We start from the raw sequence: 18,787 nt of genomic DNA, 5'->3' as shown, positions 1-18,787 counted from the left end.
CTACATGTAACATAATTATGGGAAGTATATACATTAAGAACAAATAATATAAGTTATATTGTCATGAAAATAAGAAGGCTCAATCTAGACCACCCTGCATTATCAATACATCACCATCAAACATGTGAATATCACGATTATCATGAACAAGCCTACACATAAGCCACAGAGATAAATGTGCATAGATTCGTCGTCATTGGAGGTTTTCTTCACGACTGGTCAACATTCGTCAACATTATGTTAGTGAGGAAAGATGCAATCCATTCCTAAAATGTCTGGCCAGAGATGGAATCGGGGATTGACATTACAAAATAACGCTATTAGAAAGTTAGCGGCTGGATATTGGAGGAACTGGATTATTGGAGATTGGATGAACAGGGCTCAACTCTATACTGAGACCAAAGATGTCCACTACGTCAAAAGAAATGTGTGCACAATATCAAATATTTCTTATTTTGATAAGATATGAATGAAGTCAAAAGCTAAATCCTTTTTCTAAAGCTCTTACCTAAATGGTTGTTTTTGATTGACAGCTCCTGAAGACTTGGGTGGCTTCTCACTGTATGTACGAACTCGTCACTGCTCACTAGTTACAAAAGTGACAAAGACGAACATCAGTAGGTGTAAATACATACATCACTATTACAATCCTTCTCTAGTAACACCAACATCAGTAGGTGTAAATACATACATCACTATTACAATCCTCCTCTAGTAACACCAACATCAGTAGGTGTCAATACATACATCACTATTACAATCCTCCTCTAGTAACACCAACATCAGTAGGTGTAAATACATACATCACTATTACAATCCTCCTCTAGTAACACCAACATCAGTAGGTGTAAATACAGTACATACATCACTATTACAATCCTTCTCTAGTAACACCAACATCAGTAGGTGTAAATACAGTACATACATCACTATTACAATCCTTCTCTAGTAACACCAACATCAGTAGGTGTAAATACAGTACATACATCACTATTACAATCCTCCTCTAGTAACACCAACATCAGTAGGTGTAAATACAGTACATACATCACTATTACAATCCTCCTCTAGTAACACCAACATCAGTAGGTGTAAATACAGTACATACATCACTATCACAATCCTCCTCTAGTAACACCAACATCAGTAGGTGTAAATACATACATCACTATTACAATCCTCCTCTAGTAACACCAACATCAGTAGGTGTAAATACATACATCACTATTACAATCCTCCTCTAGTAACACCAACATCAGTAGGTGTAAATACATCACTATTACAATCCTCCTCTAGTAACACCAACATCAGTAGGTGTAAATATAGTACATACATCACTATTACAATCCTCCTCTAGTAACACCAACATCAGTAGGTGTAAATACATACATCACTATTACAATCCTCCTCTAGTAACACCAACATCAGTAGGTGTCAATACATACATCACTATTACAATCCTCCTCTAGTAACACTAACATCAGTAGGTGTAAATACATACATCACTATTACAATCCTCCTCTAGTAACACCAACATCAGTAGGTGTCAATACATACATCACTATTACAATCCTCCTCTAGTAACACCAACATCAGTAGGTGTAAATACAGTACATACATCACTATTACAATCCTCCTCTAGTAACACCAACACCAGTAGGTGTAAATACATACATCACTATTACAATCCTCCTCTAGTAACACCAACATCAGTAGGTGTAAATACATACATCACTATTACAATCCTCCTCTAGTAACACCAACATCAGTAGGTGTAAATACAGTACATACATCACTATTACAATCCTCCTCTAGTAACACCAACATCAGTAGGTGTAAATACAGTACATACATCACTATTACAATCCTCCTCTAGTAACACCAACATCAGTAGGTGTAAATACATACATCACTATTACAATCCTCCTCTAGTAACACCAACATCAGTAGGTGTAAATACATACATCACTATTACAATCCTCCTCTAGTAACACCAACATCAGTAGGTGTAAATACAGTACATACATCACTATTACAATCCTCCTCTAGTAACACCAACACCAGTAGGTGTAAATACATACATCACTATTACAATCCTCCTCTAGTAACACCAACATCAGTAGGTGTAAATACAGTACATACATCACTATTACAATCCTCCTCTAGTAACACCAACATCAGTCGGTGTAAATACATACATCACTATTACAATCCTCCTCTAGTAACACCAACATCAGTAGGTGTAAATACATACATCACTATTACAATCCTCCTCTAGTAACACCAACATCAGTAGGTGTAAATACAGTACATACATCACTATTACAATCCTCCTCTAGTAACACCAACACCAGTAGGTGTAAATACATACATCACTGTTACAATCCTCCTCTAGTAACACCAACATCAGTAGGTGTAAATACAGTACATCACTGTTACAATCCTCCTCTAGTAACACCAACATCAGTAGGTGTAAATACAGTACATCACTATTACAATCCTCCTCTAGTAACACCAACATCAGTAGGTGTAAATACAGTACATACATCACTATTACAATCCTCCTCTAGTAACACCAACATCAGTAGGTGTAAATACAGTACATACATCACTATTACAATCCTCCTCTAGTAACACCAACATCAGTAGGTGTAAATACATACATCACTATTACAATCCTCCTCTAGTAACACCAACATCAGTAGGTGTAAATACATACATCACTATTACAATCCTCCTCTAGTAACACCAACATCAGTAGGTGTAAATACAGTACATACATCACTATTACAATCCTCCTCTAGTAACACCAACACCAGTAGGTGTAAATACATACATCACTATTACAATCCTCCTCTAGTAACACCAACATCAGTAGGTGTAAATACAGTACATACATCACTATTACAATCCTCCTCTAGTAACACCAACATCAGTCGGTGTAAATACATACATCACTATTACAATCCTCCTCTAGTAACACCAACATCAGTAGGTGTAAATACATACATCACTATTACAATCCTCCTCTAGTAACACCAACATCAGTAGGTGTAAATACAGTACATACATCACTATTACAATCCTCCTCTAGTAACACCAACACCAGTAGGTGTAAATACATACATCACTGTTACAATCCTCCTCTAGTAACACCAACATCAGTAGGTGTAAATACAGTACATCACTGTTACAATCCTCCTCTAGTAACACCAACATCAGTAGGTGTAAATACAGTACATCACTATTACAATCCTCCTCTAGTAACACCAACATCAGTAGGTGTAAATACAGTACATGTACATACATCACTATTACAATCCTCCTCTAGTAACACCAACATCAGTAGGTGTAAATACAGTACATCACTATTACAATCCTCCTCTAGTAACACCAACATCAGTAAGTGTAAATACAGTACATGTACATACATCACTATTACAATCCTCCTCTAGTAACACCAACATCAGTAAGTGTAAATACAGTACATCACTATTACAATCCTCCTCTAGTAACACTAACATCAGTAGGTGTCAATACATACATCATTGTTACAATCCTCTAGTAATACCAACATCAGTAGGTGTAAATACATACATCACTATTACAATCCTCCTCTAGTAACACCAACATCAGTAGGTGTAAATACATCACTATTACAATCCTCCTCTAGTAACACCAACATCAGTAGGTGTAAATACATACATCACTATTACAATCCTCCTCTAGTAACACCAACATCAGTATGTGTCAATACATACATCATTGTTACAATCCTCTAGTAACACCAACATCAGTAGGTGTAAATACATACATCACTATTACAATCCTCCTCTAGTAACACCAACATCAGAAGGTGTAAATACAGTACATACATCACTATTACAATCCTCCTCTAGTAACACCAACACCAGTAGGTGTAAATACAGTACATACATCACTATTACAATCCTCCTCTAGTAACACCAACACCAGTAGGTGTAAATACAGTACATCACTATTACAATCCTCCTCTAGTAACACCAACATCAGTAGGTGTAAATACAGTACATCACTATTACAATCCTCCTCTAGTAACACCAACATCAGTAGGTGTAAATACAGTACATACATCACTATTACAATCCTCCTCTAGTAACACCAACATCAGTAGGTGTAAATACATACATCACTATTACAATCCTCCTCTAGTAACACCAACATCAGTAGGTGTAAATACAGTACATACATCACTATTACAATCCTTCTCTAGTAACACCAACATCAGTAGGTGTAAATACAGTACATACATCACTATTACAATCCTCCTCTAGTAACACCAACATCAGTAGGTGTAAATACATACATCACTGTTACAATCCTCCTCTAGTAACACCAACATCAGTAGGTGTAAATACAGTACATACATCACTATTACAATCCTCCTCTAGTAACACCAACATCAGTAGGTGTAAATACATCACTATTACAATCCTCCTCTAGTAACACCAACATCAGTAGGTGTAAATACAGTACATACATCACTATTACAATCCTCCTCTAGTAACACCAACATCAGTAGGTGTAAATACATACATCACTATTACAATCCTCCTCTAGTAACACCAACATCAGTAGGTGTAAATACATACATCACTATTACAATCCTCATCTAGTAACACCAACATCAGTAGGTGTAAATACAGTACATCACTATTACAATCCTCGTCTAGTAACACCAACATCAGTAGGTGTAAATACAGTACATACATCACTATTACAATCCTCCTCTAGTAACACCAACATCAGTAGGTGTAAATACAGTACATACATCACTATTACAATCCTCCTCTAGTAACACCAACATCAGTAGGTGTAAATACATACATCACTATTACAATCCTCCTCTAGTAACACCAACATCAGTAGGTGTAAATACAGTACATACATCACTATTACAATCCTCCTCTAGTAACACCAACATCAGTAGGTGTAAATACATCACTATTACAATCCTCCTCTAGTAACACCAACATCAGTAGGTGTAAATACATACATCACTATTACAATCCTCCTCTAGTAACACCAACATCAGTAGGTGTAAATACATACATCACTATTACAATCCTCCTCTAGTAACACCAACATCAGTAGGTGTAAATACAGTACATCACTATTACAATCCTCCTCTAGTAACACCAACACCAGTAGGTGTAAATACAGTACATCACTATTACAATCCTCCTCTAGTAACACCAACATCAGTAGGTGTAAATACAGTACATACATCACTGTTACAATCCTCCTCTAGTAACACCAACATCAGTAGGTGTAAATACAGTACATACATCACTATTACAATCCTCCTCTAGTAACACTAACATCAGTAGGCGTAAATAAATACATCACTATTACAATCCTCCTCTAGTAACACCAACATCAGTAGGTGTAAATACAGTACATCACTATTACAATCCTCCTCTAGTAACACCAACATCAGTAGGTGTAAATACATACATCACTATTACAATCCTCCTCTAGTAACACCAACATCAGTAGGTGTAAATACATACATCACTATTACAATCCTCCTCTAGTAACACCAACATCAGTAGGTGTCAATACATACATCACTATTACAATCCTCCTCTAGTAACACTAACATCAGTAGGTGTAAATACATACATCACTATTACAATCCTCCTCTAGTAACACCAACATCAGTAGGTGTAAATACAGTACATCACTATTACAATCCTCCTCTAGTAACACCAACATCAGTAGGTGTAAATACAGTACATCACTATTACAATCCTCCTCTAGTAACACCAACATCAGTAGGTGTAAATACAGTACATACATCACTATTACAATCCTCCTCTAGTAACACCAACATCAGTAGGTGTAAATACATACATCACTATTACAATCCTCCTCTAGTAACACCAACATCAGTAGGTGTAAATACAGTACATACATCACTATTACAATCCTTCTCTAGTAACACCAACATCAGTAGGTGTAAATACAGTACATACATCACTATTACAATCCTCCTCTAGTAACACCAACATCAGTAGGTGTAAATACATACATCACTGTTACAATCCTCCTCTAGTAACACCAACATCAGTAGGTGTAAATACAGTACATACATCACTATTACAATCCTCCTCTAGTAACACCAACATCAGTAGGTGTAAATACATCACTATTACAATCCTCCTCTAGTAACACCAACATCAGTAGGTGTAAATACAGTACATACATCACTATTACAATCCTCCTCTAGTAACACCAACATCAGTAGGTGTAAATACATACATCACTATTACAATCCTCCTCTAGTAACACCAACATCAGTAGGTGTAAATACATACATCACTATTACAATCCTCATCTAGTAACACCAACATCAGTAGGTGTAAATACAGTACATCACTATTACAATCCTCGTCTAGTAACACCAACATCAGTAGGTGTAAATACAGTACATACATCACTATTACAATCCTCCTCTAGTAACACCAACATCAGTAGGTGTAAATACAGTACATACATCACTATTACAATCCTCCTCTAGTAACACCAACATCAGTAGGTGTAAATACATACATCACTATTACAATCCTCCTCTAGTAACACCAACATCAGTAGGTGTAAATACAGTACATACATCACTATTACAATCCTCCTCTAGTAACACCAACATCAGTAGGTGTAAATACATCACTATTACAATCCTCCTCTAGTAACACCAACATCAGTAGGTGTAAATACATACATCACTATTACAATCCTCCTCTAGTAACACCAACATCAGTAGGTGTAAATACATACATCACTATTACAATCCTCCTCTAGTAACACCAACATCAGTAGGTGTAAATACAGTACATCACTATTACAATCCTCCTCTAGTAACACCAACACCAGTAGGTGTAAATACAGTACATCACTATTACAATCCTCCTCTAGTAACACCAACATCAGTAGGTGTAAATACAGTACATACATCACTGTTACAATCCTCCTCTAGTAACACCAACATCAGTAGGTGTAAATACAGTACATACATCACTATTACAATCCTCCTCTAGTAACACTAACATCAGTAGGCGTAAATAAATACATCACTATTACAATCCTCCTCTAGTAACACCAACATCAGTAGGTGTAAATACAGTACATCACTATTACAATCCTCCTCTAGTAACACCAACATCAGTAGGTGTAAATACATACATCACTATTACAATCCTCCTCTAGTAACACCAACATCAGTAGGTGTAAATACATACATCACTATTACAATCCTCCTCTAGTAACACCAACATCAGTAGGTGTCAATACATACATCACTATTACAATCCTCCTCTAGTAACACTAACATCAGTAGGTGTAAATACATACATCACTATTACAATCCTCCTCTAGTAACACCAACATCAGTAGGTGTAAATACAGTACATCACTATTACAATCCTCCTCTAGTAACACCAACATCAGTAGGTGTAAATACAGTACATCACTATTACAATCCTCCTCTAGTAACACCAACATCAGTAGGTGTAAATACAGTACATATATCACTATTACAATCCTCCTCTAGTAACACCAACATCAGTAGGTGTAAATATATACATCACTACTACAATCCTCCTCTAGTAACACTAACATCAGTAGGTGTAAATACATACATCACTATTACAATCCTCCTCTAGTAACACCAACATCAGTAGGTGTAAATACAGTACATCACTATTACAATCCTCCTCTAGTAACACCAACATCAGTAGGTGTAAATACATACATCACTATTACAATCCTCCTCTAGTAACACCAACATCAGTAGGTGTAAATACATACATCACTATTACAATCCTCCTCTAGTAACACCAACATCAGTAGGTGTAAATACATACATCACTATTACAATCCTCCTCTAGTAACACCAACATCAGTAGGTGTAAATACAGTACATACATCACTATTACAATCCTCCTCTAGTAACACCAACATCAGTAGGTGTAAATACATACATCACTATTACAATCCTCCTCTAGTAACACCAACATCAGTAGGTGTAAATACATACATCACTATTACAATCCTCCTCTAGTAACACCAACATCAGTAGGTGTAAATACATCACTATTACAATCCTCCTCTAGTAACACCAACATCAGTAGGTGTAAATACATACATCACTATTACAATCCTCCTCTAGTAACATGTGGGGAACACTTCCCAGGTAGTAACTGTTTGTTTATAAAAGACTACACACTCGGTGGGTAACACAGAACCATACCGAACTGTTTACACGGACGTTGGATCTCCCACCTCCCATACAATCAAAGGGAATCAGTTATGACCTTTAACTAGACTTGTCTTCAATATTTTCACACCAAGGATGGTTTTGATTGGTACAAGCTGGCAAATTTCTGACACGAAGTTCACAAGTATTTCCTCGGGTTTTTTTATGTGCATACATTGCATTTGTATTGATCTATTTTTATCAGTTTGAAAGTTATTTACAGGGTCAGTAAATGTTGGTACATAAATTATTTCTGATAGTAGTCAAATTATAAACATTTATTCGATTTATCAGTGATCAGTATGTTTGTACAACAGCTGATAATAAGTATATGTAACTGAACTAAACCCAAAATTAAGTATATTTACCGAAGCTACTTCGAAGCCTGCTATAGTTGAGTACAAGGGTTTTGAGAGATACACACTTTTCTATGAATAGCAACAGTGAATGCTCAACGGACTCCTCTACCACTCGATTACCACTGAGACTCACCACCTCCATCCGAGTGTTCTCTGAAATAAACAGTCAAATGAAAAAAAGGAAAATGAACCTTAATTCTAAAATGTTTAAACATAAATTAAACAAATAACGAATGTGGTATTTTACTGTTGATTAAATTGTTTCATCAGCATAGAAAGAAATGTCCATTAATCATCCAAACATGTCTAAATGATGATTATAGAGGATGAGTTTTTACATTTTCTTTATGAACATATAATGTAGGGTCCAAAAAGTACTCCTGTAACCAATTTAATTATACACATTTTTTAAAGTTTCAGTAATATCATTTTTTGAAGATGCATTGTAAATGGAAGCAACAATATGTTTTTTTCACCTGCAAGAACCTCCAAGAGTTGAAGAACTTGTTCTTCCTGCAGGAAACATCCGTTGAGTTTTAAATGTATCAGTGCCTGGTCATTTTTGATGAGATTCAACAGGGCTGCAAACCCGGATTCTGACAGGGTGTTCATACTTAGGTCCAACTTCCTAACACCATACAACAGTACTGCGCATAGAACAAAACAACTACCTAAAATTACGAACTATATCATCTCAAGATGAACATATGTTTCTATTTCACAAATGCCAATTTTTTTCTTCTGTACAAATTCTGACCAGATAATTTTACACATAGGTTTACCCATATCTACAAGCATCTATGTAGTGATTTAGATGATACACAACTAAATTTTTAGAATTAAGAGATCATCTCTAACAACGAGTAATTATGATAGATTGAAATCAAGAATAGGCTATTGTGTTCTTCTATACAATATTAAAAGTTATATACTTTACTTTGTTTCTTGCTCTGAGGTCGGGGGTCGAAACTGAACGTTCAAGCTCAGGTTCAGTTGTAACTTTTTGCTAAGAGCACTTCCAATATTAAAACGGGGAAGTATGTTACGTATGTTTGTGACACTCTGGCTTCTCTAAGTGAGGTAATTGAGTCAACTTGTCCCAAAGGTGATGTTCGGCCATACATGACTACATCGGCACGGACGACACCTGGTCAAGCTTATAGACGACATTTTTACGTACCTGTGCTAGCATGACTGTAGACTACATTAATGTATTTGGTCTAACAGATAGGTTGATCAGGCTTACACTTACCATCTGGGGACAAAGGCTGGCAAATTTCTATAGGCTTTGTACAAGCTTGAAAATCCAGCAATTCCAAAGGTTGACGATTCTCTCCAAATCTAAATGTATGAAAAAAGGTTAACCTTTAACAAACAAAAATAAAAAAATTATAGAATGAATCAAACACTAGGCCTTGTATTAATGAATCATATACTAGTACTTGTTTTATTTAATTGAATACTAGAACTTGTTTTTAATGAATTGAATACTAGATCTTTTCTAATTAATCGAATACTAATAGTTTTTATCAATCAAATACTAGAACTTATTTCACTCAATTAAATACTAGAACTTGTTTTAATCCATAGAATACAATCTTACAATTACCAACCAAGTAGACAAATTACCAACCAAGTAGACAAATTACCAACCAAGTAGACAAATTACCAACCAAGTAGTCATCTTACTTGAAGTTTGAGTGTAGAGTGCTGAGGAACTTCTGAAAGAAGGAGGGATGTACACTGATGTCGTCCAGTACTAAGTGGGACAGCTGGTGGTTGTGTACCTTCAGTAGTAACTGCATAGTCAGATCCTCCGACTTCATGTCTGAAACATCACACCATGACACGTGTATACACCAGTCCAATCACACATACATTACAGTGACACATGTATACACCAGTCTATCACATTACAGTGACACATGTATACACCAGTCTAATCACATTACGGTGACACATGTATACACCAGTCTAATCACATTACGGTGACACATGTATACACCAGTCTAATCACATTACAGTGACACATGTATACACCAGTCTAATCACACATACATTACGGTGACACATGTATACACCAGTCTAATCACATTACGGTGACACATGTATACACCAGTCTAATCACATTACAGTGACACATGTATTCACCAGTCTAATCACATTACAGTGACACATGTATACACCAGTCTAATCACATTACGGTGACACATGTATACACCAGTCCAATCACATTACGGTGACACATGTATACACCAGTCTAATCACACATACATTACGGTGACACATGTATACACCAGTCCAATCACATTACAGTGCACATGTATACACCAGTCCAATCACATTACGGTGACACATGTATACACCATTCCAATCATATTACGGTGACACATGTATACACCAGTCTAATCACATTACGGTGACACATGTATACACCAGTCTAATCACATTACGGTGACACATGTATACACCAGTCTAATCACATTACGGTGACACATGTATACACCAGTCTAATCACATTACAGTGACACATGTATACACCAGTACTAAGTCACAATAACACTACGGTGACACATGTATACACCAGTCTAATCACATTACAGTGACACATGTATACACCAGTACTAGTCCAATAACACTACAGTGACACATGTATACACCAGTCTAATCACATTACAGTGACACATGTATACACCAGTCTAATCAACATTACGGTGACATATGTATACACCAGTCTAATCACATTACAGGTGACACATGTATACACCAGTCTAATCACATTACGGTGACACTATGTATACACCAGTTCCAATCACATTACGGTGACACATGTATACACCAGTCTAATCACATTACGGTGACACATGTATACACCAGTCCAATCACATTACGGTGACACATGTATACACCAGTCTAATCACATTACGGTGACACATGTATACACCAGTCCAATCACATTACGGTGACACATGTATACACCAGTCTAATCACATTACGGTGACACATGTATACACCAGTCTAATCACATGACGATGACACATGTATACACTAGTCTAATCACATTACAGTGACACATGTATACACCAGTCTAATCACATTACGGTGACACATGTATACACCATTCCAATCACATTACGGTGACACATGTATACACTAGTCCAATCACACATACATTACGGTGACACATGTATACACCAGTCTAATCAAATTACGGTGACACATGTATACACCAGTCCAATCACATTACGGTGACACATGTATACACCATTCCAATCACATTACGGTGACACATGTTACACCAGTCAAATCACATTACAGTGCACATGTATACACCAGTCTAATCACATTACAGTGACACATGTATACACCAGTCTAATCACATTACAGTGACACATGTATACACCAGTCCAATCACATTACGGTGACACATGTATACACTAGTCCAATCACACATACATTACGGTGACACATGTATACACCAGTCTAATCAAATTACGGTGACACATGTATACACCAGTCCAATCACATTACGGTGACACATGTATACACCATTCCAATCACATTACGGTGACACATGTTACACCAGTCAAATCACATTACAGTGCACATGTATACACCAGTCTAATCACATTACAGTGACACATGTATACACCAGTCTAATCACATTACGGTGACACATGTATACACCAGTCCAATCACATTACGGTGACACATGTATACACCAGTCTAATCACACATACATTACGGTGACACATGTATACACCAGTCCAATCACATTACAGTGCACATGTATACACCAGTCCAATCACATTACGGTGACACATGTATACACCATTCCAATCATATTACGGTGACACATGTATACACCAGTCTAATCACATTACGGTGACACATGTATACACCAGTCTAATCACATTACGGTGACACATGTATACACCAGTCTAATCACACATACATTACGGTGACACATGTATACACCAGTCTAATCACATAACAGTGACACATGTATACACCAGTACTAGTCCAATAACACTACAGTGACACATGTATACACCAGTCTAATCACATTACAGTGACACATGTATACACCAGTACTAGTCCAATAACACTACAGTGACACATGTATACACCAGTCTAATCACATTACAGTGACACATGTATACACTAGTCTAATCACATTACGGTGACACATGTATACACCAGTCCAATCACATTACGGTGACACATGTATACACCAGTCTAATCACATTACGGTGACACATGTATACACCATTCCAATCACATTACGGTGACACATGTATACACCAGTCTAATCACATTACGGTGACACATGTATACACCAGTCCAATCACACATACATTACGGTGACACATGTATACACCAGTCTAATCACATTACGGTGACACATGTATACACCAGTCCAATCACACATACATTACGGTGACACATGTATACACCAGTCTAATCACATTACGGTGACACATGTATACACCAAGCCAATCACATAACGGTGACACATGTATACACCAGTCCAATCACATTACGGTGACACATGTATACACCAGTCTAATCACATGACGATGACACATGTATACACTAGTCTAATCACATTACAGTGACACATGTATACACCAGTCTAATCACATTACGGTGACACATGTATACACCATTCCAATCACATTACGGTGACACATGTATACACTAGTCCAATCACACATACATTACGGTGACACATGTATACACCAGTCTAATCAAATTACGGTGACACATGTATACACCAGTCCAATCACATTACGGTGACACATGTATACACCATTCCAATCACATTACGGTGACACATGATACACCAGTCAAATCACATTACAGTGCACATGTATACACCAGTCTAATCACATTACAGTGACACATGTATACACCAGTCTAATCACATTACAGTGACACATGTATACACCAGTCCAATCACATTACGGTGACACATGTATACACCAGTCCAATCACATTACGGTGACACATGTATACACCAGTCCAATCACATTACGGTGACACATGTATACACCAGTCCAATCACACATACATTACGGTGACACATGTATACACCAGTCCAATCACATTACAGTGACACATGTATACACCAGTCTAATCGCATAACAGTGACACATGTATACACCAGTACTAGTCCAATAACACTACAGTGACACATGTATACACCAGTCTAATCACATTACGGTGACACATGTATACACCAGTCTAATCACACATACATTACGGTGACACATGTATACACCAGTCCAATCACATTACGGTGACACATGTATACACCAGTCTAATCACACATACATTACGGTGACACATGTATACACCAGTCTAATCACATTACAGTGACACATGTATACACCATTCCAATCACATTACAGTGACACATGTATACACCAGTCTAATCACATTACAGTGACACATGTATACACCAGTCCAATCACATGATGGTGACACATGTATACACCAGTCCAATCACACATATACTACGGTGACACATGTATACACCAGTCTAATCACATTACAGTGACACATGTATACACCAGTCCAATCACATTACGATGACACATGTATACACCAGTCTAATCACATGACGGTGACATATGTATACACCAGTCCAATCACATTACGATGACACATGTATACACCAGTCTAATCACATTACGGTGACACATGTATACACCAGTCCAATCACATTACGATGACACATGTATACACCAGTCTAATCACACATATACTACGGTGACACATGTATACACCAGTCCAATCACATTACGGTGACACATGTATACACCGGTACCAGTCCAATCACATTACGGTGACATATGTATACACCAGTCTAATCACATTACAGTGACACATATATACACCATTCCAGTCACATTACGGTGACACATGTATACACCAGTCCAATCACATTACGGTGACACATGTATACACCGGTACCAGTCCAATCACATTACGGTGACACATGTATACACCGGTACCAGTCCAATCACATTACGGTGACACATGTATACACCAGTCTAATTACATAACGGTGACACATGTATACACCAGTCTAATCACATTACGGTGACACATGTATACACCAGTCCAATCACATTACGGTGACACATGTATACACCAGTCCAATCACACATACATTATGGTGACACATGTATACACCAGTCCAATCACATTACGATGACACATGTATACACCAGTCTAATCACACATATACTACGGTGACACATGTATACACCAGTCCAATCACATTACAGTGACACATGTATACACCAGTACTAGTCCAATCACATTACGGTGACACATGTATACACCAGTCTAATCACATTACAGTGACACATGTATACACCAGTCTAATCACATTACGGTGACACATGTATACACCAGTCCAATCACATTACGGTGACACATGTATACACCAGTCCAATCACATTACGGTGACACATGTATACACCAGTCTAATCACATGACGGTGACACATGTATACACCAGTCTAATCACATTACGGTGACACATGTATACACCAGTCCAATCACATTACGGTGACACATGTATACACCATTCCAATCACATTACGGTGACACATGTATACACCAGTCCAATCACATTACGGTGACACATGTATACACCAGTCCAATCACATTACGGTGACACATGTATACACCAGTCCAATCACACATATACTACGGTGACACATGTACATGTATACACCCAACAGTAAAATAAGGGATATTATTTGGCAATTATGAATTTTATTGTGTCCTAGGTCTAGATCTATTACTAAGCAAAGTAAAACTGATGGAATATCAATCAAACGAATTACCTCGCTCGTGCTTACAATCATATATTACTTTAGTAATACAACTCTGGAATGATGGCTACACGGTAGAACTTACCAACATCAAACACTCCAAATTTCTTCAGAGATGTCCAGCCTGGCAGGACATGAACAAGAATAGCACTGATGTCGAAGCGGTTGGCAGTACTAAGGAGAGCAAATGATTCCAGACCTGTTACTATTTCATTAGTGGATAGGACCATCAACTTGTGTCCTGTTACTTTGACAGTCTGTTTTTGGCATTTCGTTTCCATGACAATTGGATTTTGTTAGACTGTCTGCTGAACTTTTATTGTTTTCCATTTCAATTTCTCTCGAACATAATTTACCCTTCACTGCAGAAGTACTGCTTAATGTTTCACTTTTTACAGACACGGACTCTGTTTTGTTAATATCTGACTGACATTGAACACATCGCGACATTGACGGAGCAATATAAGGATAACGATAATGGGGTTCGACGGTTGTCGTCGTATGAGTAAGAACAAGATTTTCTAAGGTGTCTGCTGGTCTAGGAAGAGGTGTAATAGCTTCATCATAAAGGTCCAAAACTTGTGGTTCTAGCAAGCTTTCAGGACCATCTGGGATATCAAAGTTTGAGGACTCACTGCCATCGCTGTCAAATCCCACTTCCCACAGCAGGGGTTCAATAGTCCTTGAACACACTGACCTATCTTCAAGAGGACTAGAGAAAATACCTGAGCTCGTGGATGGTCTCGCTTCATCATACTGCTCTGAGATATCATCTAGCTTTTGTGAAGTTTCACACAATACAACTGAATTATCGTTTGATTTAATACTGTCTTCACATGGGTTTGCGAGAGTAAACTCTGTACTTCTTTTGTTATCGGAAGTGGTTTTAGCACAATTATGACAGAGTAATTTTTTTGCATTTGATAAGTTAGCAGAGTTCTGATCAAGTCTTCCTGAGCACACAAACATCAGATCTAATAGACATGGTTCTGACAATTTGACTGTTGACAGGACGACTTTAGATAATTTTCCATGTTTCATCAGAGATACCACCAATGCACGTATGCCTGTGTAGTAGGTGTCTGTGAGTGTAACGAGTTGAAGCCTCTCTGTAACTTGGAGAAGCTTCTCAAGAAGTGGAGCACAACCTGCAATCCAAGCACACTGAGAACCCAGAACACGTAATGTCTGGGCCTGAGCAGAAAAGTTCAGGAGCTGCTCCAAATGGAAAGACATCGGCCCTACCGTACCTCCATCATGATGACCCGAGATGAAAAATGAAATTGGAACACTAGATGATGATGATGATGAGCGGGGAACTTGAATTACAGGTGGAGGATCCAGTGTCTCCCTACGAACAAGTCTGTGGATCGGGCAGAGGAATAAGCTGTTAGGATCTACAAAGAAAAATTTACAAATTCATAACACCTCAGTATTAATAAGACAGAAATGTATTATGTACATTTTATTGATTTATGATACATAATCTCATTGTGATTTTAGTGGTCAGGTTAATGTTTTGTAATACTCTTTGTTTTGACCTCACATGTCACATGCAGTCATTACTTTCCTGATAAGAGAATATTGTATATGACACCATTTTGAAAGCAATATGGCATGGGACCAGATTTTAATTATTTCTTAAAACATCATTAAATGAACTGTTCTTTCAATCTTAATTTCATTGGTTATATGATAAAAGTTTGTATTAATCTCCATTTGCTTTAGTGAAATTCAATCATTAAGTATCAGGTTATATGATGCACTCAAATTTTCGCACAAAAACAAATTCAAACAGATTAGCAGAATGATGGATTAGTACACCAACAATGGTTGCCTTAAAAACCAATGTAGATAAACTACAAGTATCACAATCATTACCTAGCGGAATGCAGCAAGAAACACAAAAATAAGATTACCCCTAAAATACAAACGTTTACAGTATGTAGCCACTTCAACCAGACTAATTACCCCTAAAATACATACGTTTACAGTATATAGCCACTTCAACTGGACTAATTACCCCTAAAATACGTTTATAGTATATAGCCACTTCAACCAGACTAATTACCCCTAAAATACGTTTACAGTATATAGCTACTTCAACTGGACTAATTACCCCTAAAATACATACGTTTACAGTATATAGCCACTTCAACCAGACTAATTACCCCTAAAATACATACGTTTATAGTATATAGCCACTTCAACCAGACTAATTACCCCTAAAATACATACGTTTACAGTATATAGCCACTTCAACCAGACTAATTACTCCTAAAATACATACGTTTATAGTATATAGCCACTTCAACCAGACTAATTACCCCTAAAATACATACGTTTACAGTTTATAGCCACTTCAACCAGACTAATTACCCCTAAAATACGTTTACAGTATATAGCTACTTCAACTGGACTAATTACCCCTAAAATACATACGTTTATAGTATATAGCCACTTCAACCAGACTAATTACCCCTAAAATACATACGTTTACAGTATATAGCCACTTCAACCAGACTAATTACTCCTAAAATACATACGTTTATAGTATATAGCCACTTCAACCAGACTAATTACCCCTAAAATACATACGTTTACAGTATATAGCCACTTCAACCACACTAATTACCCCTAAAATACATACGTTTATAGTATATAGCCACTTCAACCAGACTAATTACCCCTAAAATACATATGTTTACAGTATATAGCCACTTCAACCAGACTAATTACCCCTAAAATACATATGTTTACAGTATATAGCCACTTCAACCAGACTAATTACCCCTAAAATACATATGTTTACAGTATATAGCCACTGCAAACAAGACTAATTACCCCTAAAATACATACGTTTATAGTATATAGCCACTTCAACCAGACTAATTACCCCTAAAATACATACGCTTACAGTATATAGCCACTTCAACCAGACTAATTACCCCTAAAATACGTTTACAGTATATAGCCACTTCAACCAGACTAATTACCCCTAAAATACGTTTACAGTATATAGCCACTTCAACCAGACTTATTACCCCTAAAATACATACGTTTACAGTATATAGCCACTTCAACCAGACTAATTACCCCTAAAATACGTTTACAGTATATAGCCACTTCAACCAGACTAATTACCCCTAAAATACGTTTACAGTATATAGCCACTTCAACCAGACTAATTACCCCTAAAATACATACGTTTACAGTATATAGCCACTTCAACCAGACTAATTACCCCTAAAATACATACGTTTACAGTATATAGCCACTTCA

At 37.0% G+C, this 18,787-nt stretch overlaps 1 protein-coding gene across 1 annotated transcript in view; it reads right to left on the bottom strand.

Annotated features, from left to right (window-relative positions):
- Positions 1–18,787, bottom strand: part of LOC117324862 — a 41,587-nt gene that overhangs the window by 15,061 nt on the left and 7,739 nt on the right. The window contains exons 4-10 of the mRNA XM_033880690.1: positions 15,722–16,902; positions 15,591–15,690; positions 10,345–10,483; positions 9,908–9,996; positions 9,132–9,302; positions 8,665–8,808; positions 509–586 (exon numbers count right to left, since the gene is read on the bottom strand). Of these exons, the coding sequence (XP_033736581.1) occupies positions 509–586; positions 8,665–8,808; positions 9,132–9,302; positions 9,908–9,996; positions 10,345–10,483; positions 15,591–15,690; positions 15,722–16,902 (1,902 nt within the window). The remainder of the gene's footprint in view (positions 1–508; positions 587–8,664; positions 8,809–9,131; positions 9,303–9,907; positions 9,997–10,344; positions 10,484–15,590; positions 15,691–15,721; positions 16,903–18,787) is intronic.

This window comes from Pecten maximus, chromosome 4, assembly GCF_902652985.1.
Source record: "Pecten maximus chromosome 4, xPecMax1.1, whole genome shotgun sequence".
In the NCBI taxonomy this organism is placed as follows: Eukaryota; Metazoa; Mollusca; class Bivalvia; order Pectinida; family Pectinidae; genus Pecten; species Pecten maximus.
Note: the sequence above shows the minus strand (reverse complement) of the source record. Positions and strands in the feature narration are given on the sequence as shown.